General features: G+C 36.0%; 1 protein-coding gene across 2 annotated transcripts in view; it reads right to left on the bottom strand.

Annotated features, from left to right (window-relative positions):
• The window catches only part of PARP8 (poly(ADP-ribose) polymerase family member 8), a 180,226-nt gene that overhangs the window by 25,787 nt on the left and 127,730 nt on the right, over positions 1-26,709 (bottom strand). For both annotated transcript variants that reach the window (XM_058719380.1, XM_058719388.1), the window contains exons 12-18: positions 21,677-21,802; positions 20,583-21,147; positions 18,801-18,851; positions 18,603-18,698; positions 8,730-8,822; positions 1,701-1,826; positions 363-428 (exon numbers count right to left, since the gene is read on the bottom strand). In XM_058719380.1, coding sequence (XP_058575363.1) covers positions 363-428; positions 1,701-1,826; positions 8,730-8,822; positions 18,603-18,698; positions 18,801-18,851; positions 20,583-21,147; positions 21,677-21,802 — 1,123 coding nt within the window. The remainder of the gene's footprint in view (positions 1-362; positions 429-1,700; positions 1,827-8,729; positions 8,823-18,602; positions 18,699-18,800; positions 18,852-20,582; positions 21,148-21,676; positions 21,803-26,709) is intronic.

The raw sequence follows: 26,709 nt of genomic DNA, 5'->3' as shown, positions 1-26,709 counted from the left end.
ATGTGTTAAAATTGCTACTGTTAATGAAAATTGACAGTCTAGGAAGATGGTACCAGATTTAACCTTTGCCTTAAGATATTCTGACACGTTTCCATATGCTCAAACTCCTGCAGAGAGAATGAGGATTATAATTATGCAATTACCCTCCAAAAGTCACTGTGGTAGCCCACCAATACACTGGTGTAATTTAATTAAAACATCCTAATACAACACAATTTTAATCTGTAAATTATTTTAATTATACTCCCATCTAATAGAAAAGTCTACATTTCACTACACAGCCAATACTCTCAGACATTTGTAAAATATGATTTTACTCCAGCAAAACTGAACTGCATAAAACCACAAGGTGATATACTTACTTGTGTCATTTCTCTAATAGAAGTTATGCTATCCAGTGCTTTCATTACTCGATCATAGTTCTTCTTCTGTTTGAACAGAAAAAAAAAAATAGTAATCACTATAAGCCTTTGCAAGTCTGCGCATTACTAGAGAAACATATTATTTCTGTACGTGGATTTTCCACCAGAGCCAATTTGAAAGCAATGTCTGTTGTGTACATAAAAGAGAAGACTTCAACAAGATGGTTTTGGGATGTAGGATATATAACTGAGTTAGAGAGAAGAAAAAAGAAAACAATGCCAATCCTACTTAAACAATACAATCCTATTTATGTATAAGTACATAAAATCATGTTTAGCCTGCAGGGGGAAAACTATAAATACAAAAAAGATATTGGGCTCCTGATTCTTACTTTCACTAAAAAAATTAAGCCATGATGTATAAAGTAAGCATAGAGTCCTTCTAAAATCCAAAATCCACTTTAAATATTACAAAATCATTTTGTTTTTATTTCCTTTTGATTGAAAGATTATTACCAAAAGAGTATGACTAGCAGGTGTATAAATGACACCACTTAACTGATGATTCATCTTCAAGCACACTGTAACTACGTGTACCGTTGTCACTTATGAAGGAGGGAAAGCTTTTCCAAGGACATTTTTTTATAGCCATTGTTTCTGGAAAATGATTTCAAGATGAACAGTGATAGAAACTAAGGCAATTTTAGCTCTCATGCAATTTGAAGATTTTGCTATTTTAGAAGGATTCCACCAAATCTCCACGAATATTTGTGAAATTGTTTTCTGAAGAAATGTTAGTTGATCAACATGAATTAAACTTCCACTAACCTTCATATAACAGGGGAGGAAGGGGGGGAAGGCAAGGGATGAGGAAGCAAAAAATACAAAAGAAAAACAAGTCGGTCCTTTTACCCATGACCCTGAAAATGAGGTTACACTAAGCTAGAATCTCAAAAAATATAAAATGAAATTAATCATATCAGCCATTACAAACCAGTTTATTATAGCTGTTTACCTGCCTTCCATGCAGATGGGATGTGTAAAGATCACAATTTGAGAGGATGAAATGGGTCTAGGTTCATAAAGATGAAGTTCTAAAAAATGATTTTAAGAGACGGAAAGACAGGGAAAGTAACAGGATATGGGAAAGACCGAAGGAGGCCGGAAACCAAGTTTGTGTTAGAAGAACCGTATTTACTAAATGGATCCAGAGTCCACAGCAGGTCAGGGATGTGCCTGCCAAGGGAGGGATTTAGATAGAAAGAGGAAAGCTAAGGAGATTAGAATTTCAGCTGCTGTTACCGGAAACGGGAGGGGCACGCGAGGGTAAGTACTCACCCTGGGGTTGAAGGCCAGCATCTGAGGATCGTTAGGATCTACCACAGAAGGATATGGCTCGAAAATGACAACTTTTCTAGGAGATTCCAATGCAGACCTACACATGGACACTAGTAGATCTACCACCTTGAAATACATACATAAGATAGTTACCATCCTTTGGGTTTCATCAAGTGCTCTGCCATTGTTTCTTCCTGTCATGGTACCTAGCATAAGTTAATCAGGAAAGCCTCAGCACTGCTATCAACTTCTCAGATCTGTAACTTACGGCTTCAGATCAAGTCTGCACAAACTTGACCACTAACTTAAAACAGCTGACATGTGTTGGAGTGCCTGGGTGGCTCCATCTGTTAAGCACCCGACTCTTGATTTCAGCTCAGGTCATGATCTCATGGTTTGTGGGACTGAGCCCCACAATGGGCTCTGTGCTGTTAGCTTGGGATTCTCTCTCCTTCTCTCTCTCTCTCTGCCTCTCCCCTGCTCTATCCTTCTCTCTCAAAATAAATAAATAAACATTTAAATAAAATAAAATAAAATAAAATAAGTTGCTCCCAATTATGTCCTAATATCCCTTTGTCATGAACACATATTATGCTCTAACATTGTTCTAGGCTCTGTGCACAAGACAGACAGGTCCTTTCTCTCGTGGAATTTACACTCTAATGGAGAAGATGCATAATAAAACAAATCAGTTAAACAAAATAGATGTTTAAATACATTTCTGGTCATGTTGAATGCTGTAAAAATTAAGCAGGCATTAGAGACTAAGGCAATAGAGGGTGCTGTTTCTGAGTGGCTAGGAAGGTGTGATGTTTCAACAGAGACTAGAATAAAGATAGAGAGGGAGACCTAACTCTGGGGAGAAACTGTTCCGGGTGATGGAAACTGCAGATGCAGGAAATGAGTCTGACATGCTCTAAGAAGAGTGAAGCTCCTGACATCATCTGACTTCTTCCAGCTCTTTGCCTCAGGCCATTAATGACCTTCGTATGCTAAATATGATGGTTTTATTCCTATGTTCTTCTATGGCCTTTTCACACAATTTACTAAGAGGCAGTGTTATTTAACAGTTAAGGGCAAGGCCCCCTCTCCAGTCCCCAAACCAATAAGCTTCTGGCCACGGAATTAAGAAAACAGATACTGTCTAAATGGAGACAGTGTGCCAGTGTGAAGACAGGGACATCATAAGGAAAGCAATGGGCTTAATCTTTATAGAGAAAAAATACTTCGAGAAAGTTTTTAAACAGGCATTTTAAAAATGCACACAAAGAGTAAGACAAATTTTGATTCTTGTGGTTAATGAAAGGAGCACTGTGACCTAACAATGGCAGGGCTCACTCTGTTGTGTGTATACTCACAAAACACAGCCACCCAATCACAGCATCCAGAAATGCCAGGGACCTAAAATAATTAGCAACACTCAAACCATTCCATTGGGTATATGATCTATTAGTAATACTTCTCAAAGTACACAGACATACATACCCCCAAGACTCACTCAGAGAACAGTAGGACTGAAACTGTTAGTATGTTTTTAACACACTATTCTATTTATAGGTGTGTGTATACATAGGATTTCCAAGCAATAGATATAATAAAGACATAATAAAATCCTTTTTGTCTTCCATACCCACACTCACATTCCTTCTACCCCAGAGCGATGCACTTTAACCCAGATACAAATTGTTTTCAGCATTATCTGGTCTCCCAATAAAAGAAAAACAAATAAAAACTCCTAAAAAAGAATAATCAGTAAAATAAAATAGCTTCTTCTGAAACTCTGGCAGTGGAGAGGGAATTGGCACTGTCTTATAAAAATTTTCGAGAATTACGTGACACGGTCTGCAACTGAAGCTTTATAAAAGTACACGCCCTTTGCATATAGGGTCAAATGATCTTTGACAAGGGTACTAAGACCACTCAATGGAAAAGGATACTTTTTTCTACAATGATGGTGGGAAAACTACATCCACAAAAAACTGGAGTGGACCCTTATACCATACATAAAAATTAACTCAAAATGTAATAAAGACCTAAACCTAAGACCTTAAACTATAAAATTCCCACAAGAAAACATAGGAGATAAGCTTCATGACACTGAACTTGGCAACAATTACTTGGATTGACAACAAAAGCAAATACAGACTAGTGGGTGTGCATCTAACTTGAAAACGTTGGTGCATCAAAGGACACAATCAATAGAGTGAAACGGCATAGGATGGGAGAAAATATTTGCAAATAAGATATCCGAAAGGGGGTTAATATCCAGAATATATAAACAGTTCTTACAACTCGACAAGAAATCACATAATTTAAAAATAGGAAAAAACCCAGATAGACGTTTCATTAAAGAAGACATACAGATGGCCAACAAGCATATGAAAAGATGCTCACCATCACTAATCATCAGAAAAATGCAAATCAAAACCATAATGAGATATCACCTCACAACCATTAGGATGGCTACTATCAAACAAACAAACAAACAAACAAACAAACCCAGAAAATAATAAGTGTTAAGCACATGAAGAAATTGGAGTCTTTGTGTGCTGCTGATGGAATTATAAAATGGTGCAGCCACCATGGAAAAGAGTATGGAGGCCTCTCAAGAAGTTAATAACAGAACTTCCATATGATCCTGCTGGCAGTGACAATCCCACTTCTGGATATATTTCTAAAATAATTCAAAGAAGGACTTTAAACACATTTGCATATGCATGCTCACAGCAGCATTATTCATAATAGCCAAGAGATGGAAGCAACCAAAATGTCCACTGACAGTTGAATGTATAAACAAAATGTGGAAAATACATACAGGAAATATTATTCAGCCTAAAAGAAGAAAATTCTGTCACATACTACAACAAGGGTGAACCTTGAGGATATTATGTTAAGTGAAATTACAAAAAGACAAATATTTTAAGATCCACTTATGAGGTATTTAAAGTAGTCAAATTCATAGAAACAGAAAGTAGAATGGTGGTTACCAGAGTTGGACGAAGGGGGTTTACATAAGGGGAGTTGTTTTAATGGATATAGTTTCGAGTTCTGCAAGATGAAAAAGTTATGGAAATCGGTTTCACAACAAGTTGAATATACTTAACGCTACTGAACTGTATGCTTAAAAAATGGTTATGATAGTAAATTTTATGGTATGTGTTTTTTACCACAAGAATAAAGATACAAACAGATACAATAATTAATAACCTGAACAATGTTCCTTCTTTCAATCAAATATTTATTAAACATCTTGTGCTGAAAGCTTCAAAACAATCAAAACTACCAAAAATTATATGCATTCTTTTGCCAATAATTTCACCAGTGGAGTCAAGCAAACTCTAATGAAATAATGGATGTCAGGGTAGAGAATTTAATTAGAATTATTTATGTTAATATATGTCCTAAGCTAACTTCCAAGAAATAGCATAACTACCATAGCAAAATCACATGCGGTCTACCAAAGCCTCCTACTCCTGGCTTCCTGGGTATAGAGCTATTGACTGGGGGCAGTTGCTCTTCGTGGGACATTTCTGCCCCTTTTGTCCAGGTCAGGCTGTATGATTAGCTTCAATCACCTCAATCAATGGACTGGCAGCGGGAAGGGGTGGAGCTGAAGAAGCAACAGGTGCACCTTCTCAACTTTTCTCTCCACTCTACTATCGGACAGGTACTTTAGACAGCAGAGCAGACGGTCCAGTTCCCTCAATCATCACACAGAAAGCTGCCTAACAAACATTCTAATTGGCCAGCAGCGTAAGCCAGAAATAAAAATGTCTATCATCCGAAACCACTGTAATTTTATGATTTATCTGTTGCAGAAGTTAGCATTCAGAATTTTTGAACAAGGAAAGGTTTGTATAACACTGGATTTGTATTCGTCTGCATGTGTTAATTTTTCAATGAAGGAAAGGGTCTACTTTAAAAAATAAACATTAACAAATGACTATGATTTCTTCTACCACAAATCATGTATTTCCCCACTCTCAGCATTTAAAATGAGAGATTCTTAATAGGACCTCAGCACATATGGTGAGTGGCGTAGCCATCAGGTTACACACATCTTTCCTCTTAGCCCAAATAATATAATTGAAGAGGCAATCTGGAGGCTAAGATACTTAGGATAGAGAAATACAGAATTCAGGCAATGGGAATTAGGCCATTTCTTGAGTGAACAGAGGTCTGTGGGCTTACAGAATCACATGCTGCCACAGGCCATTACACACAACCCAGCTGGCAGAGCAAGACTCTGCACCCTCCCCCGCAGGTAAAGGCGGCCTAGGAGCACTTGCAAATGAGAAAGTTCAAGTCCAGGTGAGCAAGAAAGGCATGTACAGGAGTGGCCTACGGATATATAACGTATTCTGTAAAAGAGGCGTATTGAAAATTGAAGATCGATGGCCTTCAAACATTTCAATATGGATTCTTTTTTTCTTAATCATTTATATGAGATCCCAACACACACACACAAAATGGAGCTGTTTTTGTTGAAACAGTATTTGAGTGTTTGGAATCCTAGCTGCTGAAACACACTCGTTCCAGGATAGCCTCCTTCAGTGTCCCCCTAAGGAATGTTCTTGCAGCCTCATAGAACCATTTAAAATGTAGGCGCCAACTGATGCAGCAGGACTACTGAGATATACTAGAAAGAGAATCTGTTTCCACCTAATCTTTGGAATTATAAACAGAATATTGGGTACTTGCTTCAAAGTAGCGAAAAGAATATTCCACTTTGGAGTAGAACCACTAAGTTGACACGGCCGAGTAATTGTGTTTTATAACTATCATGTATAATCCAAAATTAATCTCTCTTTAGCAAACATTATTTTTTGAGATGTATGTATAATAAGGGGGGGAAAGCACCTAATCTAATATTTTATCAGCCTAGCCTACTTGCTGGCATGATGTTAATTTTCTTTCTAATCCATTTTTCTTATTTCCAGGCTTTAAATCCTTCCCTTTTCAAATGGTCTGAGGGACAATTTACATCCACTAAAATGCACAAATGTTAATTTTACCACTCAAATAATTTTATATACATACATACATACATATACCTATTACATATATACATATATAAATACACACACACATGCACACACACTATTCATGTAAAATACATGCATGTATATTCACAAACACACACACACACCTGTGTAAAGCTTAATCATCTTTACCTAGCTATAAATAGCATATAGTAAACTATCTTTTCTTTGAGCAATATTAGTTCCAGTTGGTAAGAAAAACTTTCACATTAAAAAAAATAATAAGGAAAGAAAAAAGACCCACATGGTCAGACACATTCGAGAAACCCTTAAAGTAGTGGCTACTCATTTTCTTAGTTTCCGTTTTTCTGAGAGCCTTTAATATGCAAATATGTGCATTTTGGGTGTAGGGGCAATATCAATCTGTATTTCTGAAATTTAATCGTGGAATCTTTTTTGCCACATGACATACAATCACTGTTATACTGGTTGTATTTTTATTTCTCATTTGTAACTCATTACATCACAACTGTTTTCCTTAATATTTCTTCAGGTGGATATATCTCAGTTTAGTTAATCAGTGAAATAATCAGGTTAACAGAATGTACGTAAATCCATGAGGCGGGTGCTATCCATATTTACCGTTGTACCTCCATCTGGTGCAATGCCTGTTACATAGCAGGCATTCAGTACTTGTTGAAAGAATGTCTGTTATATGATCATTTGTTCCCACTCATCTTTGCAAATTTTAAAAATGACAGATTGGCAATTCTTTTCACATTTAGTTTCCTGTTGATTTCAAATACAGCTGAATATTTTCTTATGTTTCTTTACTAACTATAGGTCCATATTTGTGAATCGTGCGTTCATTTCCTCTAATAATCCGTTATGATCTTCATGGTTTTCTATTTTTATGTGCTTTTATACATTTATGTTTGAGGGAAAATAAACTTTTTCATAATTATCTCTTAATGTTCACTATTCTTTCAAGTAGAAAACGTGAAATATGTATGGACTCGATGCTGGTGTTTTCCTTTATGCTTTCCTGAAACGGCATAAACGAATAAACCTGACACACTGTTTACTCTCCTCTAGTATGTATACGGTATTTTCAAACAAAACTCTTTAGGCCATTGGGAATTTGTTTCTACCAACAGTGTAAAGAGCTAATCTGTTCCCCCCACCCCACATTACAGGCCATTTGTTCCCACTTACTAAATCATTTTTACTTTACAACTTTATATGATGCCTTCTTTAAAGTATATTAAGTATATCTTTAACAAGATCTGTTTTGGGGATCATTTGACATTCTATTCTTTGCCAGTACTGTATTTTTTTTTAAATATAAGATTGCATAATATTTTTTTGTATGTGCTTGGTCTAGCCTCCCTTAATTAACATTCATATTTTTTTTATGTTTTGTCTGATTTTTTTTTCTTATAGATTTATTAGAAAGTTAGGTTCCATGAATAAATTTTAAAAATCAATTGAAATTTTGATAGAATTGCAACAAGTAAATTCTATCATCTTTATAATATTTTTTTCCTTCTGGAAACATGGAATGCTTCTCTACTTCCAAGTTGTTTCATTTTTTTTTTATATTTATTTGCCTTCCTATGTCGTAAACACTGCTATTGTAAAATTGGATGCTTTTTCTTATATGTTCTGCCCTTTATCTTTTCACCTAAGTTTCAGGAATAAATTAGATTCCATTTTATGGTACCATAACTTTACAAATGAATTTTACAGAATACATGTGCAAGTGTTTCGATATTTCAACTTCACCGTGAAAGAATCACAATTATTTTTTAAACAACAGAATGTGGGTTTAATTTCTTCCCTTGGCAATGGCAAAATGACAAAACACTCACTAGATGAAGATAGCAAAATTGAGTTTCTATCTATTAAAAAAAAAAATCAAATGCGGGTTGTTTTTTAATCTAACGTCAAACTATCAAATATTTGTCCAAAAGACTGAAGGAAACTAGTAGGTCAGAACAAGTTTTTCAAATCAGAGTAAGGAATAATTAGTATTGTGTGTTACTACCTGAGCTCCAGTTGCTATCTCATCAGCAGCTTCATTCATTACTCCCAGGGTTTGAAAAGCAAATACACAAAGCTCTCGTTCACACACAGTGGGCTACAAAAGAAAGGGGAATGAGTTACACCACTGTTTTCCATTGCCCAATTCCTAAATTAAATTTATGGCATTCCATGTAATAAATAATGCAAAAGTTTCAGAATGTTAAAAAGAAAGGAATCCTACGACTTGGTTTAATACATTTCTAAATTTAGGTAACAATTGGTAAATAATCACCTAGTGATACAGAGTCACCAATATAAGAAATCCATTTCAAATAGTTGTAGGCACTTGCACTCAGAACTTTTCAGCAGTAGATGGAAAATACATCTCTCCTGCTTAATACACATTTGCATCTGAGATGTATAAAAAAAGGCAGACACCTAAGCTGGTGATATCCTTAAAAAATGAGGTTAAACCGAACAGCTATGTAAAATAAATATACAGAGAAGAATTCCACTTTTCCCTAGGTAGTTTTCTTTGGAAGAAATAAGCATGACTCTGCTTACTTGTTACCCAGCTCTTGAAAGATTGGTTTTGGTGCAAAGACTTGTGACTTCAATAACCTCCTGAAGTCAACAGCACTGAAATATACACTCTGCAATTGCTTTGGAAAAGTTCTCATCTTTCAAATCTAATATAGTGTCATCTGTTTGATTTATCTTATCTCCCGAGTTACATTGCATTAGGTAGCTGATGAAGCCTAACGATACAATCCATGGTGCCGCTGCCTAGCAGACAAAAGGCATTTGTTAGTGCCACTGCTTCTAAGCTCACTCATTTCTGAGGACCACTTGGTCTAGTGCTTATCCAGTGGGAAGTATGGTCCTTTGTGGTCCACCCTTTATATTCAAAAAGGGCCCAAGTGGTGGCTTTGTGTACATAAGCATGACCAATCACAAACATTTCTGGTTGACGTTCCCCAAAGAATTTTAGGGAAAAAGGAACTGATATATTTCCTTCGTCCTCCTTAAAAGTGCAGTTTGATTACATTTCAGAAACAGCAGGAAAAACTACCTATGAGAGCAAATTAATTGGAGAAAGTTCTTCATCCATACTCAAGCTATATACACACTGCTATACATAGATGGATATACTTAGAGCAGACTGTTCAATTTCCGCAATTTTTTGTTTACTTAAGTGTTTAACCTATTTTTTATCTTCTATTTTTTTGTGTGTTTATCTATGTGTATGTAAGTCTCACACTCAATTTTTCCCAGAGACATTGGATTGTTTCTTCTCTTCACTTTCTAGGAGCATGATATGGTCTGAAACAGTAACAGAAACTACTGATTGTACATTTAGTGTAGTGCCAAACACTATACTGATGTTTGAGGATAGTGGAACAGTATACCACCGAGGGTCCAGGGTGAAGATAAAACTGTGGCAATCATAAAGAGCCCTAGGAATTTATTCATGTAACAGCTACTCAACAGTGTTCTCTGAGGAAGTAGACAGGGACACAGATGGTGTTTTTAATACTACTCTTGTCAAATAACCATACATTTTTATGAATAAAATCCATCAATCCCAAAGCTAAAAATAGGATAAAGCTTATTTAGTGTATATGAGTAACAATTGGCTTTATTTTGTCATTTGAACTTTTGGTAATCAATTACACTTACTTTGTGATCATCCAAATATGTATGTATGTATGTATGTATGTATGCATGTACATGTGTATTCACACACAGATTCCAGGAAATGTTTTAAAACAAAAGAAACTACCTTTTTCAGTACCTGATTATTGCTTGAAACAACAGAAATAAAGATGAAAGAAAATACTTCGTCCTATATTAGATTGGATGGATAAACTTTTATAATTTTAACTTAGGAAAAATTTCAAAGACTTAAGGAAAAAATATAATAGTTATTGTTCCATATCTCTATCAGCCCACTCTGTCCTCAATCCTAGAGATTCATGCGCCACCCTGGTTTGTGTCTCAAATAATTTTCACCAGTTCCACCCCTGATCTCTTATTTTTTTTTATCTTGGGTAATATATAAACATTTCAATGCTGTCTTTTGCATTTCCTTTTCATCCCCCTCCCAGACATGATTATATCCAAATCTCCTAATCACATGGACTTACCAATGGACCCATTACTTTAAATAATAAACCTACAATCCTGATGATAAAGCTATGGCTTGAGTACTTTATGGACACTTCTTTTCCCTTCTTGCATCTTTTTGATTAAAATGTATGAAGCTGATTTATAGGAATATCCTGTTTCTGCAACTGTCTGAAGAAGGAAATCAGGTACCCTGGAAAATTTGGGGGGAAAAAAGAAATTTTGCTACCATACTAAAAAATTAAAACTGCACATTATATTCTTACAAAAATAATTTGATCTTCCCTTTTTGTAAAATGGCAAATATAGAGGTAGTAATATGGTGATTAACATATATAGGTTAACACTGACCTAAGTAAATACTAGTGAATCGTTAAACTAACACTTCTGTATTTATTGCTCACTTTACTAGAAAGTTTAAGACAGTATTTGAGACATAAATCAGTTTCATTTTGAGATAAAAATTTACAAACTAGGTTTTGTAAGCCTTTGACTTTCCCTTCTCCCATGTTTATCCACATTTTATTTGAGAAGTTCAAAATGTCAACACAACATAGCACCCTAAAAGAAAGTTCTCAAGTCATATTAAGTAAATCAAGATTAGACATCTCCTTGCTCACAGAAAGGATATCTTATTCAAGAAAGAGAAACCAAATCATTCTTCCCTATTGAAACATAAGATTTATATAGTGGATTAGCGATCTTTCATGTTAGCTGACTCTCAGCTAATCCCCTGCCCCCAACAAATTCTATTACTATACTATTTACACAAAAAACTCTAGCATTAATGAAAAATAGAACATAGTTGGGGCATCTGGCTGGCTCAGTTGGTAGAGGATGCAACTCTTGATCTCGAAGTTGTGCGTTCAAGCCCCACACTGAGTTTAGAGATTACTTAAACGAATGAATGAATGAATGAATGAATGAATAAATAAGCCCCCAAATTTACAAAAATATATTTAAAAAAATAGAACATGATCCTTTAATAGCTATTACTACACATACACTTTAATAAAGTGTATAAGCCTAAACATAACCAAACGTGTACAACATTTATGAGTTTATTTTTGAGTTTACAATCAATAAGTTTCCATTTGCAAAATATTACCTATTCTTCATGTTATTATATTGCCCTCCAGCAGTTAGTTCTTATAATTTAAACTATAAAACCATGCCAAGTCCTTCTTGCCATTGCACATACATAATTTTTTTTGCAATATAATATTCATTACACACCATTTAAACACATGGAGAACTTTATGTGTCCCTGAGATTTATTTTAGAAGTTTTTAACATACATTTTAAATTTTGTTTGAATCAAAACAATTTAAATGTGAGCAGTGAAAACATATTTCAAGAATGGTTAAGCCCTAAAGAATATTTTAGAACCTAACTGCATTGTAGAAACTTTGTGTTTTCAATGAATTTAAATCACTTCCCACTGAAAATAGAAATGATAAACCTCAAGAGAATCTAGCTACGTATTTATACTTGGCATGGTGTTGGTGAGTGGTTTGCAAACCCTTTTTTGCCATCCTCTTTCTGTTTAAACAAAGTTTTTCATGTAAGCCCAATATACAGAACAGTAACCAGAAACTGGTTACTATTCCAGTTGAGGCACATGTGCACAGTTCAGTTTTCCTATCTGTAAACAGGGATTTAAAAAAAAAAAAAAAAAATCACACCTAGCACATCAAGTAGAGCAGAGGACCGAGAAAGAGAACCAAGTAAGATAAGGTTCATAAACTCCCCCTGAGGTATACAGAGCTGTTTCACTATTAACAGCATTAGGGAACTTGGATAAGCCGTGTCTTCTGTGTGTTGTAACCCAGTGTGTGTACAAAAATAGGTTTTTAATGAAAATTTTCATTGAGGCTTATTATGAAGAAGTGTTTTTATTTTTATATCCATAGTTCATCCAAACCCTTAACTTATTGTTAAAACTGTTCTTGCTAAAAAAGAAATGAGCAGCGCAAATAAAAATTCAAAATTAAAAAACTAGTATTGAACACATATGAGAATAATGAAGAATATCTACTGGAAACTCAAAACCTACAAGCCTTCAGCTCTTTGTATTTCTGACTTTTATAGTTTATGCTTCAGGTTCTTTTCATGGTTTGGAAGAGAGACACATTCCAAGGCGGGGTGGGGGGCTGGGGGCGGGGGGAGGTACTGTCCATTAAGAAAGACAGGAATCCCACAGAGATCAAGACAGATTTATAGTAAGATAGGCCCATGCATGTTTAAGCTTCTCCACTGTCTCATATAACTTAAGTTGTTGTTTGAGCTTTAAAATCAATTTCTTCTACTCAATTTGGATGTTAAAAAAAAATCATATTTCTGAATTAAAGGTTTTTTTTGGTATAATTGTTATTTATCTTAGGTTGTATTTCAAAACTTGAAATCTTATTTCTGAGACATGGAGCGGGGGATGGGAGGATGGGGTGAGGAGGGGACAGGATGTGCTTTTTCATTCATTCTGAAAATAAGAACTTAAGCTACAAACATTTGTCTAAGGTCCACAGCAAGGTTGGATACACAAAAATACAGATTGTCGGGTTTCTCAGCTGACTTTGCTTTAATAGGATTGGGCGTTGTTCTTGAATAATGAAGCAGGATCTCGGGCCTAATCAGTCCATCCAGAGCAAGCAATGTGGAACGTTTTCACATGACAGGAGAAGAGAATGAGATCCTACTTTTCATATCCCATGTTGATCAGGGAAATGGGAAAGTCTAGTAGCAGGGACACACAGAATGATTGCCAAGTACCAGTGATAAAAACTTCTAACTGTAGGGACACTAACCCACACAACCACGTACGTGGTTTTCTCCCACCGGGTTCAGCAGCCCTTATGCAGGGTTCAAAGAAGACCAACAGTTGCATTGACTCATGGTGTTCAGAGTGAGTATAACAAAAAGACAAGGGCACTGGGAAGTTACAGGCTGATAAAACACTGGTGAGTCTGGCAGTAAGTTCTTGTTTTCGCATTTTCCAAAACCTCTTGATGAAGTGTTTTTAAAGCATTTTAAAGCATCTCCCAGTTTGCTGCATTAACATTCTAATTGATTTCAAAATGTAGAGAACCAATGATTTGGTTTGGGTTGGGTTTTCTGATCATAATCCAATCTGCATTGTCAAATGGAAAAACCCAGGAAAATCTAGGACTAGACCATCCTTGTGATGTTAATATGAATTTTAAGCAGATTCAAAGTATTACAAGTCAGGTCTCATGCCTGGGAATGATATTTATAACCTTCGTGAACAAAAGCGTTAAGTGGAGCCTTGTGGTATTTCTAAATAAGTAAACAGTGTAGTTACCTGTGTTGCAGAAGGTAGGACATGCTTACCCCGACCTCTGAGTAAAGTGACAGAATAGTACAAGTAGTGACCGAAATGTTAGGACTTCTGGGGAATAGTAGTAAAAGAGGACTTATATAATCCGATAAATAATCATGCTTAGAGAAAAGAGAAAAAAATATAAGACACAGTTTGGCTTCGGAAAGAGAAAAGTCTAACAAACATAATGAACATTAGGCACAGAATTCTATGGAAGCCTGAGTTTTATCTAACCTGTTTCATCACCAAATGGGATATAACTTATCCTCTTTACATCTCTGGGAGCCACTGCAGCTTGTAATGCATCCTTTAGGCTGAATAAATGGTCAATGAGTCATTTTAATAATATATACCCCATAAGAAATTTTATTTGTAATAATTTTACACATTTCTATTAAAATTACAGTAGAACATACTGCAATGTAAATATAAGAAAGATGCAGAATAAATGAGTATGCCTGATTGAGGTTCAACATCTGTTTTCAAACAATCAAGAGGCAGTTCTTTCTGTTTACTTCTCTTCCTTTGAAGATCAGATATTCCTTTGACTTTCATTTCCTGACCTGATTTCATCTGTCATTTACCTAACTATTTAAAAAACCCAAGTAAGTTTTCTGATTTCCTTAGTATGAGTCTGAATCACAGCAAAAGAAAACCAGCTGATAGCTAGCTATACTTATTTAGAAAACATCGTTATTTACAAAAGCCCTTCCACTTCTACAAAGAAACAGCCAACTTCACTGGTGCAGAATAAAATAGGTAAAACAAAACTGGGAGCAAGGTGCAGAAAATACCAATAGCAATTAGGATATTTCTATCACTTACTATAGGAATGAGCTGCCATTAACTGAACCGTAAAGAGCAAACTCCCAGTGAAACGTGTAGTAAATTTCCAGGATGTAAAAGTAGTCAGTTCAAATACGTGAGTCAAGAATAGCATTACGGTTAAGAACCATGGCTTGGTGCCACTGTCCCGGGGCTCAAATCTTGTGTATATCGCTTACCAGCAGTGTTGATATTAAATAAATTACTGGTTTCTTCATCTGTGAAGCAGGGGTAATAATAATACCCACCTCATAGGGTTATGATGAGGATTCAATTAAATAATCCATGTAAAACAAGTTCAACACACGATCACATAAAAAGCACTCAAAAGCATGTGGCATTAATAACATTACTATTATCTTCTGGAGTGAAGATTGCATTGCCCTAGATCAAGCAATGGGCCAGGATCCACAGAGGAACATTAACAAAGTATAAATGGACCTCCTGAATGGGATAAACTAACGTGACCAAAGCATTCTCCTTATTTTCATTGTAACTACACATTTCCATGTATCACACAAAAATAACAAACTTGCACAAATATTTAATAAACAAATGCTAATTTAGTTAATTTAGGTTTCAGAATAACATTGTATCTCTTCAAGAGAAAAGCTAACTGATAAAAAAATAGTGTATGAGTAGCAAGAAAAACTTTTTATATAGGTTTCCCATAAACAAATATATCATACAATTTGACAGATGATTATGATCATAAATGGCTATTCTATGTTTTTTTAGAGTCTAAATCTTGAAATGCAAACAAGTTCTAATAGAATTGTCTCTTTCTACGCTTTGTAATTTGTCTTTTCAAACATATTCCCAAGAACAGGACAAATTTCTCTTAAAAAGTACAGCAGAATCTAGCATGGTGCCTTATACTTAGGGAGTTTTCAATAAGCATTTATGATGCAGTTTTGAAATGAGGCAGAAGCAGGTTCGAAGTCCAGCTTTTACCCATACTTGCTGAGTAATGCTGAACAAACTGCTTAACCTCCTTCAATCTTAATCCCCTTATTTGTACCATGAGCACAAAAATACACAAACCACAAGAGTTCTGTGAAAATCAAATAAGGAAGCAATATGCAAAATATGTACACACAGTGCCTAGCACACAGCGCTCATGTCATCCGCAAACAGAGATCATTTTCATTTTTCCTTTACAGCCTGGATACCTTCGAATAATTTTGCTTACCTAACCGCCCTGGCTATAACCTCTAGCACAATGTTGATGAGAAGTGACAAGAGCATTACAAAGAATGAACTAACTTAAAAATAAACTTATCCAAGGTTGTGTGAGACCCGAACACTGAAAACTACAAAATAGGGTATAATTTAAATAAATGGAAAAATTTCCTGTGTTCCTTATGGACTGGAAGGGTTACAATTTTTGTTAACTCAGGAATACTTCCCAAATTGACCTACAGAGCCAGGGCAAAGCCATTCCAACTGCCTTTTTTGGCAGAGATGGACAAGCTGACCTTAGAATTCATACAGAAATGCAAGGGACTCCAAATAGTGAAATCCAATCTTATAAAAGAAATACAAAGTTGGAGGACTTGTACTTCTTGCTGACAAACTTAATGCAAAGCTACAGTAAACAAGATAGTGTAGTACAGGTGCAAGGACACACATACAAGTCAGTGGAATAAAATTAAGAGTCCAACAAGAGACCAACACATCTACAGCGAAATGATTTTCACAAGGGTGTCAGTATCATTCGATGGCGAAAGAAGGTCTTTTCCACAAACTGTGTGGAGGCATTTGGATACTACATACAAAAGCATGAAGTTAAAATCCAATCTCACGATACACAAAAATTAACTCAAACAGGATCAATGACTTAAATGTAAGATAGAAACTATAAAACACTTAAAAGGAATTAGGCTACAGTTCAATTGATAAATATGGACTACATAAAAATTAAAAAATTTTGTGTGTCACAGGACACTATCAAGAAAGTGAAAAGGAAACCCATAAAATAGGAGAAAATATCTTCAAATCACATATCTAACAAAAATCTAGTATTCAGAATATATAAAGAACTCTTAAAGCGCCTGGATGGCTCAGTTGGTTGAATTCTGACTCTGGATTTCAGCTCTGGATCTCACGGTCATGGGACTGAGCCCTGCGTCGGGCTTCACGCAGAGCATGGAGCTCGCTTGGGATTGATTCTCTCTCTCCCTCTCTCTCTCTGCTCCTCTCCTGAATGAGTGCATGCTCTCTCTCTCTCTCAAAATAAATCAATAAACTTTAAAAATAAAAAAGAACTCTAAAAACAACAAAAAAGAAATAGTCCAATTAAAAATGGGCGACAGATAAAAACAGACATTTCTCCAAAAAGATGTATAAATGGCCAATAAGCACAAGAAAAGAGGCTCGAAATCACTAATCATTAGGGAAAGCGCAAATCCAAACCACAACGAGATACCACTTCACGCACACTAGGATGGCTATTAGGGGGGATTAAAAAGGAGAATCGCAAGTGCTGGAGAAGATGTGGAGAAACTGGAACCATCCTATACCGCTGGTAGAAATACAAATGGTATAGCCACTGTCAAAAATAGTTTGGCAGTCCCTCAAACGGTCCCTCAAACAGTTACATCCATACAATGTAAAATTATTACACCATAAAAAGAAATACAGTATTGATACACACTACGTGGATGAATCTTGAAAGCATTATATTAAGTGAAAGAAGACAAAAACAAAAGGCCACATAATGTATGGTTCCATTTATATGAAATGTCCAGAGGAGGCAAATTCATAGAAACAGAAAATAGTTTCACAGTTGTCAGGGGAGGAGGGGAGTAAAAAATTCGGAATGACAGCTAACAGTTATGGATTTCTTTTGTGGGGGGGGGGGTGGGGAATGGAATGTTCTGGAACTAGACAGTGATAATAGCTGCACAACACATGTGAACACACCAAAACCTACTGAACTGTATACATTAAAACAGTGAATTGCATGTTATATGATTTTATCTCAATTTAAAAATTGCAAAAAAAAAAAAAAAAAACCACTTGAGATTGGATAATTCCTCCCAAAATGCACATACACACATTTGATTCTTATTTCTATACTCCTTCAATAACATCCCAAATGTGTCAGTGATCTGGCATTTCTTGAAATCTTTATTCTGACTCTATGCATACTACTGCATACCTCTTCTAACTTCTACCCTTCAAGCATCTTGAAATTGTGTGGTTTGAAGAAACACTGTTTTCAAACTTACACCTGTATATATACACCTGTATATATACACCTGTATCTATATGTATCTCTCTATCCATCTAGATCTATGTCCATTGATATTAATAAAGATACAGATAGATAAAAAATAGATGGAAGGAAAGAAAGATGATAGATAGGCACATATAAGAAATACAGTAAGAAATATTTTACTAATATGAAACTACTTGCTCTTTCACAGACTCCTTCAGAAATAGTGATTCACTTGTTCAAAATTATTACCATTATGTGTATTAAATAATTTCCTCAGTAGGAGAGCATTTGCTATAAAGTTATTTACTTATTTATTTTTATGTCTCAACCTTTTTTCATTTATATTCTGTATCAACAATGGTATTCTATCAGTGAGAACTTACCCTAAGCATGGGGCCATTTTGAAACACATGTGGCTCATCACAAACCACACAGTATTCATTCAATACAGGGATCCGCTGCTCAGCAAACTCAATTGTCTGGATAAAACAATAAAGAGAAATAATGAAGTCAAGTTCATAAATAATTTGGAAACCCATCAAAAGCTAAAATATTTCTGCAATGGATGGCTTGGCTCCTACCTGCACTAGGAAGCCGCGATCTCGTATTGGAATGCATTTGGCACCATTTGGCTATAAAAAGAAAAGTAAAAGAAGAAAATAATTTTTTAACTTGGAGCATATATAAATTACGCCTTTGACTTTTTGCAACAGTGTGAATACAAGTGTTATCTAAGATCACCTGTTACAGGAATTAAATCAGTGATTACGACATCAAGACTTTAGGATTTCTTTATTATAATATACTTTCTGCCATTACTACTGCAAGTCTTGTCTAAGCTAAATGAATAGTATTCTTAATTTCTGATCTCTAGTAAAAATGGTATTTTTAAATGTACACAAAAGCTCGTTTCCTCTGGTACTCATCGTCAAATGCTCCCACCTCCTCATTTAGACTACTTTAATCTCATTTTACAATGAGAATTATTCTTCCAAGGAAAAATTAGACAGTTGCTGAAGGGGTACAACATTAAACTATTGTACTGTATTAAGCTTAATCATACAGGAAGACAGGAAGACATTTTCTTTTACAGAATATGTGAAATTCTCTTTCTTAGGTGAAACTACCATGGGAAGAAACTTTCTAGTATGCACCACTCTGACATTATTTTCTATATGCCCTTACTTCTATTTCTATATGCCCTTACTTCTATTTTCTATATGCCCTTAACTTCTGTTAAGAAATGGGCTTTTAAGGATGTCCACCTAAAATTATCAGCATACTTAAATACATTTTATTAACGCAAATATAATTTTACGGTATCATTTACAATGTAATTTTAGAAATAAATCTATATGAGAGCAGCACAACTTTCTGAAAACGTATCTTATTTGTTTTCAATTTCATCTATGGCTAGCTGTATCCATATTAATGGTTAAGAGTTAGATATACCCTTGCCCCAACATACACACATGTTTACTAAAAGAAAACATTTTTAATCAACTATGTTATGTAATTAATATACATAAAATAAGTTTGTTTCTTTATCTGAAATCAGCTGTAATGTTGATCACTCTAGAGGTAAATTTCGTGTAAGACTGACTCCCAATAAATTCCACACCAAAGGGCTTAAGTGTTAATACAGTTACCTTCTGGCCCCATCTCCCCCAGAAAAACTTCAGGATAAAGTGACTTCAGTTTTATAAAGCAGACACTGAGAGCAGCTTTAAGTGAAGCTCTGGGATACGGATGCAAGTGTTTCTTTTCTTTAGAAGTTACGATTCACAGGTGAAGTTTTCCTAATTTATATATTTATATCCCTATAATATTTATGTATATGCAAATTTACTTATATACAAATAATTTAAATATAAATATATTAGATACTATTATATATTATATAATTATATGTTATATATTATATATAACAGGAAGGACACTACTCTGAACTTAATTATTAGTCAAACTCTGTCCTCCATCACTTATGTAAGAAAACGAGAGAACAGATAAACCTACTTGATAAAACATTAAAATGCTATGTTTGCTTAAAAGGATAGGCTTTGTGGATCCAACGGGCTTCCTTCCATTTTTAGCAGCATTCATGACCATAATAGGAATTTGGACTAGACCTTAAATCAACAGCTACATTTATTTTTTCAGAATCAAAACGAACATTCCAGCACCAGCTGCACGTGTCTGGTATGCCAAATGATTTCCAAAAAGCAAAAGGAGGAAATTAAAAAAAAAAAAAAAAAAGAAGAACGACAAAACATCTTCTTTCCTCTACCAGATCTTACAAAAACAAAAATCTCTCCTGCACCCTAGCTAACGTTTACGAACTCAAGATGAAAGTATTTACGCACAGCAGGCTGGGAAGATGACGACGAAGAGGGTGTTAAGATACCAATAAGCCCTGAGGTAAGAGAGAGCCTCCTGCCCTCTGCGTTAGGTTCCTTGAAAAGCTCCGTCTTGGATGACTTGGGAGCGCTGGAGTAAGACTTGCTGAGCAATTTGTGGTTTTTCAGTCCGTACAACTCTTCCATTCTGAGATTACTGGAGTAAGACCTGCTCAACAGTTTGTGGGGCTTCAGGTTGGCGTTGTGCTCGCATCGCGGATCTCCAGAACAAGACCGAGCCAACAGTTTATGCGACTTCAGCGCCAGGCAGTCCTCTTGCTTGCCAGCTGCAGGGCAGGGCCGGTTCAAGAGTTTGTGCGACTTAATTGTCGTCACCGCCTGCTCAGCCCTGGGGTCGCTGGACAGGGAGCGACCAAAGGTCCTGTGCGACTTGCTGGAGCACACGTCGTCAGCCTTGACGGTACTGGAACAAGTCCTCCGCAGCAGCTTATGTGTTTTGGAGATTCCATCTTGCTCGGATTTCAGCTTGGATTTGCTTTTACCACAACCAGGGGGAGGATAACTTGGCGACCTTCAAAATTGAACAACAATTAGTACAGGGCAAATCACGAGTAAAACACACCATGGAAAAGACCCGTGAGGCTTTATCACCTCAACTCTGCTACAAACACCGCCTTGCTTTAAATACAGCCCATCCAGCTCAAACTGAAACCAACAGTATGTGTAGAGGGATCACATGGACTGAACTGAATTATATTTTTTCCTGGAAAGCAAAACAAGATTATCAGGGTTTTTTTTTCCCCCCTCCTATCTATCTCAGAGCTCTATACAGAAGCAATTTTGGTACAGAAAACTCTATGTGACTAGAAAACGAAGAATGCCATTTTAGTATATTTAACTCACGTTAAGAGAACAAAAACTCTAAATGTAGAAATGAATATATGTTTTTGATGGAACGGATGTAACAGTCTGTTCTCTGAAGTCACACAGAAAATAAACAGACGCCACAGCTATAGAAAGAATGCTTGAAGTACAATAATCATGGAGCATCACACGCCCAGAATTCAGTTAAGACCATGGTGAAGTCATCTGTTACCTACCTGCGCAAGGTAGTAAATAAATGCAGGGGGGACTTCACCTTCTTGTCAGACAGCTTCTTACTGTGCAGGCAATTGGATTTTTCTTTGCTCTGTTTCCACTGCTGTGTAACAAATGTCTGCATGATTCTGTCAATCCAAAGTAAGTCTGTTATCACAGTTCCAAGGTGATTTAATACGAGATTTCTGTATTACGTACAGCATGTATTTCTCAAAGGAAAATAAATGCACAGTAATTGGTGAGATTCTAATTTAGGATCATACAAGATGTCTCCAAATGTAGGAAAGCATTATACAGAAAATTTCTATGATTTGACTGCCATTTTGGTTAATAACTCATTAATTACTGTGATAAGATTAATAACATAAATGATAAAAGGATGTTCTTTTAAAGAAATTTAGGGGTTCCTGGGCGGCTTGGTCGGGTAAGCATCCAATTCTTGATTTTGGCCCAGGTCATGATCTCGTGATTCTTGGGATCAAGCCCCGCACCAGACTCTGCACTGTGAGTGCAGAGCCTGCTTGGGATTCTCTCTCTCCCTCTCTCTCTCTGCCCCTCCCTCTATCTCTCTCTCAAAGAGAGAGAGAGAGAGAGAGAGAGAGAGAGAGAGATTTAGAATGCCAGCCTTTAGGACCAACTTTAGCCGAAGTTCTTCAGCCACAAGAATATTCACAATTCTTTTGCTGGTGCCAGAAACACAGTCTTAAAAAAATGTTTGATAGTAATTATGCTTTTATCTATTAAGATACAAGTAAAGTCAATTTCTTTTCACTTGATTTGCTTATGCAATTTTCTTCATAAAAAGGGAAATAAAATGAAACTGCAAAAACCATAAGTAAAAATAAATCATGCAAAACTGACTCTATGGAGAAATACATAATCAGCAAATCTTATCTTTCAGCACAGCCCATTCACCTTTAAATACAGTGTGGTTTAAAAAAAAAATGTGTGTGTCTCTAAAAGCTTTTAGTTACTATCACAAAGCAGGAATTTGCTAACTCTGATCTCAGTATTTTCTAAGTTGAGACCACCGCACATCACTGTTTTATGGCAAAGAATTCTGGAACGTCCATTTTGGACGTGGACACAGCACTGTTTTCTGAGGCTCCCAGGCTGCGACAACTTCTCGGTATCTCACCTTTCAGGTGGAAACGGTGGAGGGTCCCTTAAGGCTGATACTAAAGTAGACATAATATTTTAAACATTATGTATACAATAAACATTTTGATTTTCTTTCAAAAGTGAATTCAGTATTGCCTACTTTTCATGTTCCTCTCAGCTCTCAGGGTTTTTTTATTATTATTATTTATTTATTTTTTTTAGTGTTTCTTTATTTTTAAGAGACAGAGTACGAGTGGGAAAGGGGCAGAGAGAGAGGGAGACGCAGAATCCAAAGCAGGCTCCAGGCCCTGAGCTGTCAGCACAGAGCCTGACACGGGGCTCGAACTCACAAACCTTGAGATCATGACCTGAGCCGAAGTCGGTCGCTCAACCGACTGAGCCACCCAGGTGCCCCTCCTCTCAGTTACTTCTAACACAGATTGCTTTTGGAGCAAAAAATGGTACCAATATTTACCATGTATAATATACCAAGGAGTAATTTATACACAGATTATTTTTCTCTTTTAACTCTTAACGCCCCCAGACAGTAGTAGCTATTATTCATAAATAAGCCTAATGGTTGAAATCTGCCCAATTTCACCTGGTTAATGAGTGGCAGAGCTGATCCCATATGGACTGACCTATGTTAACAACTCACTCAAAAGGGACAGGTGTGACCCTTAGCACTAAGACAATTTCTCAAGACCCTTCGGGTTTTATCAAATTAACTCAGATCATCAGAATGTATAACCTCAGACTTCCTACACAGATCTTTAGAAGAAACAGCCATTATGGAATAAGTTGAGGTCTTCCTAAGCCACAGAGGTAGTGAGGAAGAAGGGGACAGAACTGCAGTCAATGATGCAGGATTCCAAATTTGCAGTAAATTCACCTTAGAGTTCAGACCAATGGAAATCTTTATTTTGCACTTAATTTTTGAAGATTTTTTTTTTCACTCAAGATTTCAGCAAGATTTAAATGTAACAGTAATATTAGGGTCTTCGGTTTTCCCTGTACCTAACCTGAAATCCCCAGTGACCCCACCCTCTGTACCAGGCAGATTCAGATTCTTTTCCTCATATGGGAAATTGCCATTCCTGTGTACCATTCCCTAAGAAACCTAGTCCATGTTTCTCTTTTACTTGATAGACTAACTGGAACAAAAATATAACAAGTCAGTAGCTAAAGTTCCAATTTTCACATTACATTAGCATTTCTAAAGTGTGACTTCAACATCTAAAATGAGTTAATTCTTAAACTTGGACACCCAGATCCCTAGATGCTCTTGGATTCAAAAGGCGGGAATTAACTGTTCTACAGGAAAGTTAATGCTGTGTTTAAAGTTAATGGTAGTGCAAAATGTACACATGAGCACGTCTGGTGTAAGGACCACCTCCGCATAATGGAGAGCCGCCATGAGATTTTAGTCCTGGCACTGGTGTTTGTGTTTACTATTATGCTGGCACCACGGAGAGCTGCTACAGTTGCCACTGGCTGGTAATAAAAGAGAAAAAGACTTCAAAGCTCAATTACACCAGATGATGTCATAGTCAGCTACATCAACAAAAGTTCCAAGGTAGTTCAAATAGAGCATAGAGAGTGCACAAGGGCAACACTGTTGCTTTCTTCGTGCTGATTCCAAAAGGAATAGGCACTCAAGGAGCCCGCACTACACGCAGACGGTGGTGGTGAGAACAACTTCGGCAAAACAGTATCATGCATCAGATTAAATTAACGTACTGATTTTACAATCCAAATCTGAGCACTTTATTTTGATTTGCACCTCAGTTATAAATTGAATTTGGTTTACGGATGAACATAAGGGAAGGGAAGCAAAAAGAATATAAAAACAGGGAGGGTGACAAAAACACAAGAGACTCTTAAATATGGAGAACAAACAGAGGGTTACTGGAGGGTTTGTGAGAGGGGAGATGGGCTAAATATGTAAGGGGCATTAAGGAATCGACTCCTGAAATCATTGTTGCACTATATGCTAACTAACTTGGATGTAAACTTAAAAAATAAATTAAATAAAAATTAAAAAAAAATAAATTGAATTTTGTTTTAAGTGAAAACACAACATATGAAGACTCTGAACCTAATTTTATGTTTGTATGTATTTAAATTTAAATATCTGCAACACTTTTTTTCCTTTTAAAAACAACTTAAGTTTGATCAATGGAAATTCAGTATTAAGTCATACACAGTTTAAAATCATTTCCATGGTCTCTGTTACACTTAGCCTTTGCATGATAGAGATTCTAATGAGGCTGATCACTATACTATATCTCTTAGATATAGGGTAGTATATCTGTTAGATATAGTATAGTATCAGAGCAGAGCCTGATACTGGGTTTGATCCCACGACCCTAGGATCAAAACCTGAGCTGAAATCAAGAGTCAGAAGATCAGCCAACTGGGCCACCCAAGCGCCCCTCTTCCAGGGGCCCCTCTTTTAATGCCTTCACATTCTCCCTATATTCATTCTGTGCTGAAAATATATCCCAAGTCTAATATAAAGCGAAGGGACAGCTACGAATATATGAAAACCAGATTAGTGGATGGGTCAAAAATACTGATCCGATGTCAAACTCTGACTCTACTGCTGTGACACAAGTACCTTGCTTAATCTCTCTGGGTCTCGGTTTCATTATCTAGGAAGTGTGGATAGTGACAGTACCTGCTGGACAGGGTTGTGGTGAAGATCAAGTGAGTTAATGTAGGTAAAGTACTTACTACAGTACCTGACATACATTAAGCACTGCATTAGCATTGCTGCTGCAATTGTTACGCTGGTCTAGTCGCCAGAAACAAACCAGGTAAAGAATCACAGAAAAAGTTTGATGTGTTCCTTATCTGCCGAGAACAAACCAGAGCAATAATGAGAAAGGGGCTAGATTTTGAATCTGCCTTCCTAACTTGCTATATGTTTCTGGAAAACATATTTCAGTTTCCTCTTTTACTTTATGGTGAAGATGAGTTCAGATGTTTTGAAATCATGTAATTTTAGACCAGAAGGGATCACAGTCAAACTGTTATTTATAATGAAGGAAAAGTACGTTAGATTAAAATTTATCAGGAATCATTAAAAAAAAGTTCTAGTCCATATACTAAACTGTCCATAGAACTAAAATTTATCCACAGAGTAACCTTTTTTAAAATGTTAACCACTTAGATGGAAATATTAATAAAATGTTACATATTCTACAAAGTGATTAAACAGCAAACATAGAACATAGCTTTCCTTAATTTTTCAGAGTTGGAATTTACACATCACTTCTTTTTCTGAGCCCAAACGATATACTCAGACATCATTAAGGGGCATAAAGTTATATATTCTGCATTTTTATAATTCTTGTCTTATTTGGATCAACATTTCACTAAAAAAAAAAAAAAAAAGGTTAAGTGCATAACAAAAGTGCATAAAGTTAAGAACATGGACTTTGGATAATCAGGTGTCAATACAGGTTCATGCTGTAACACACGTATCATTCCACTAGGATACCCTGATAGCAGAAAGGCTATGCACCTGTGGGGGCAGGAGGCATATGGAAAATCTCTGTATCTTGTTCTCAGTTTTGCTGTGAACCTAAAACTGCTCTACGAAAATAAATTAATCAAAATAGAAAAAAAAAAATTAACAACAGGAAGAAAACTGGGTGAGAGGGAAGAAAATCAGAGGAGGGGGAATAAAATTATGTGCCAACTTGGATGGCGTAACACAGGGGCAGGCTCCATGCTCATTAGCTCCAAGACCTGTAAGATACTGGCTCAACACAGAAAACAAAATCTAACTGAAAAAACAAAACCAGTTCCACTGGAAAAGCATACCTCATCCCCGTCCAGGAAACTGAGAAAATTCCTCAGTCTTATATTTCTTTTAATAAGGACTCAAAAGTCCTTATAGAGATCACATTCTATGTGTTAACCGTAT

This window comes from Neofelis nebulosa, chromosome 1 (assembly GCF_028018385.1).
Source record: "Neofelis nebulosa isolate mNeoNeb1 chromosome 1, mNeoNeb1.pri, whole genome shotgun sequence".
Lineage (NCBI taxonomy): Eukaryota > Metazoa > Chordata > Mammalia > Carnivora > Felidae > Neofelis > Neofelis nebulosa.
Note: the sequence above shows the minus strand (reverse complement) of the source record. Positions and strands in the feature narration are given on the sequence as shown.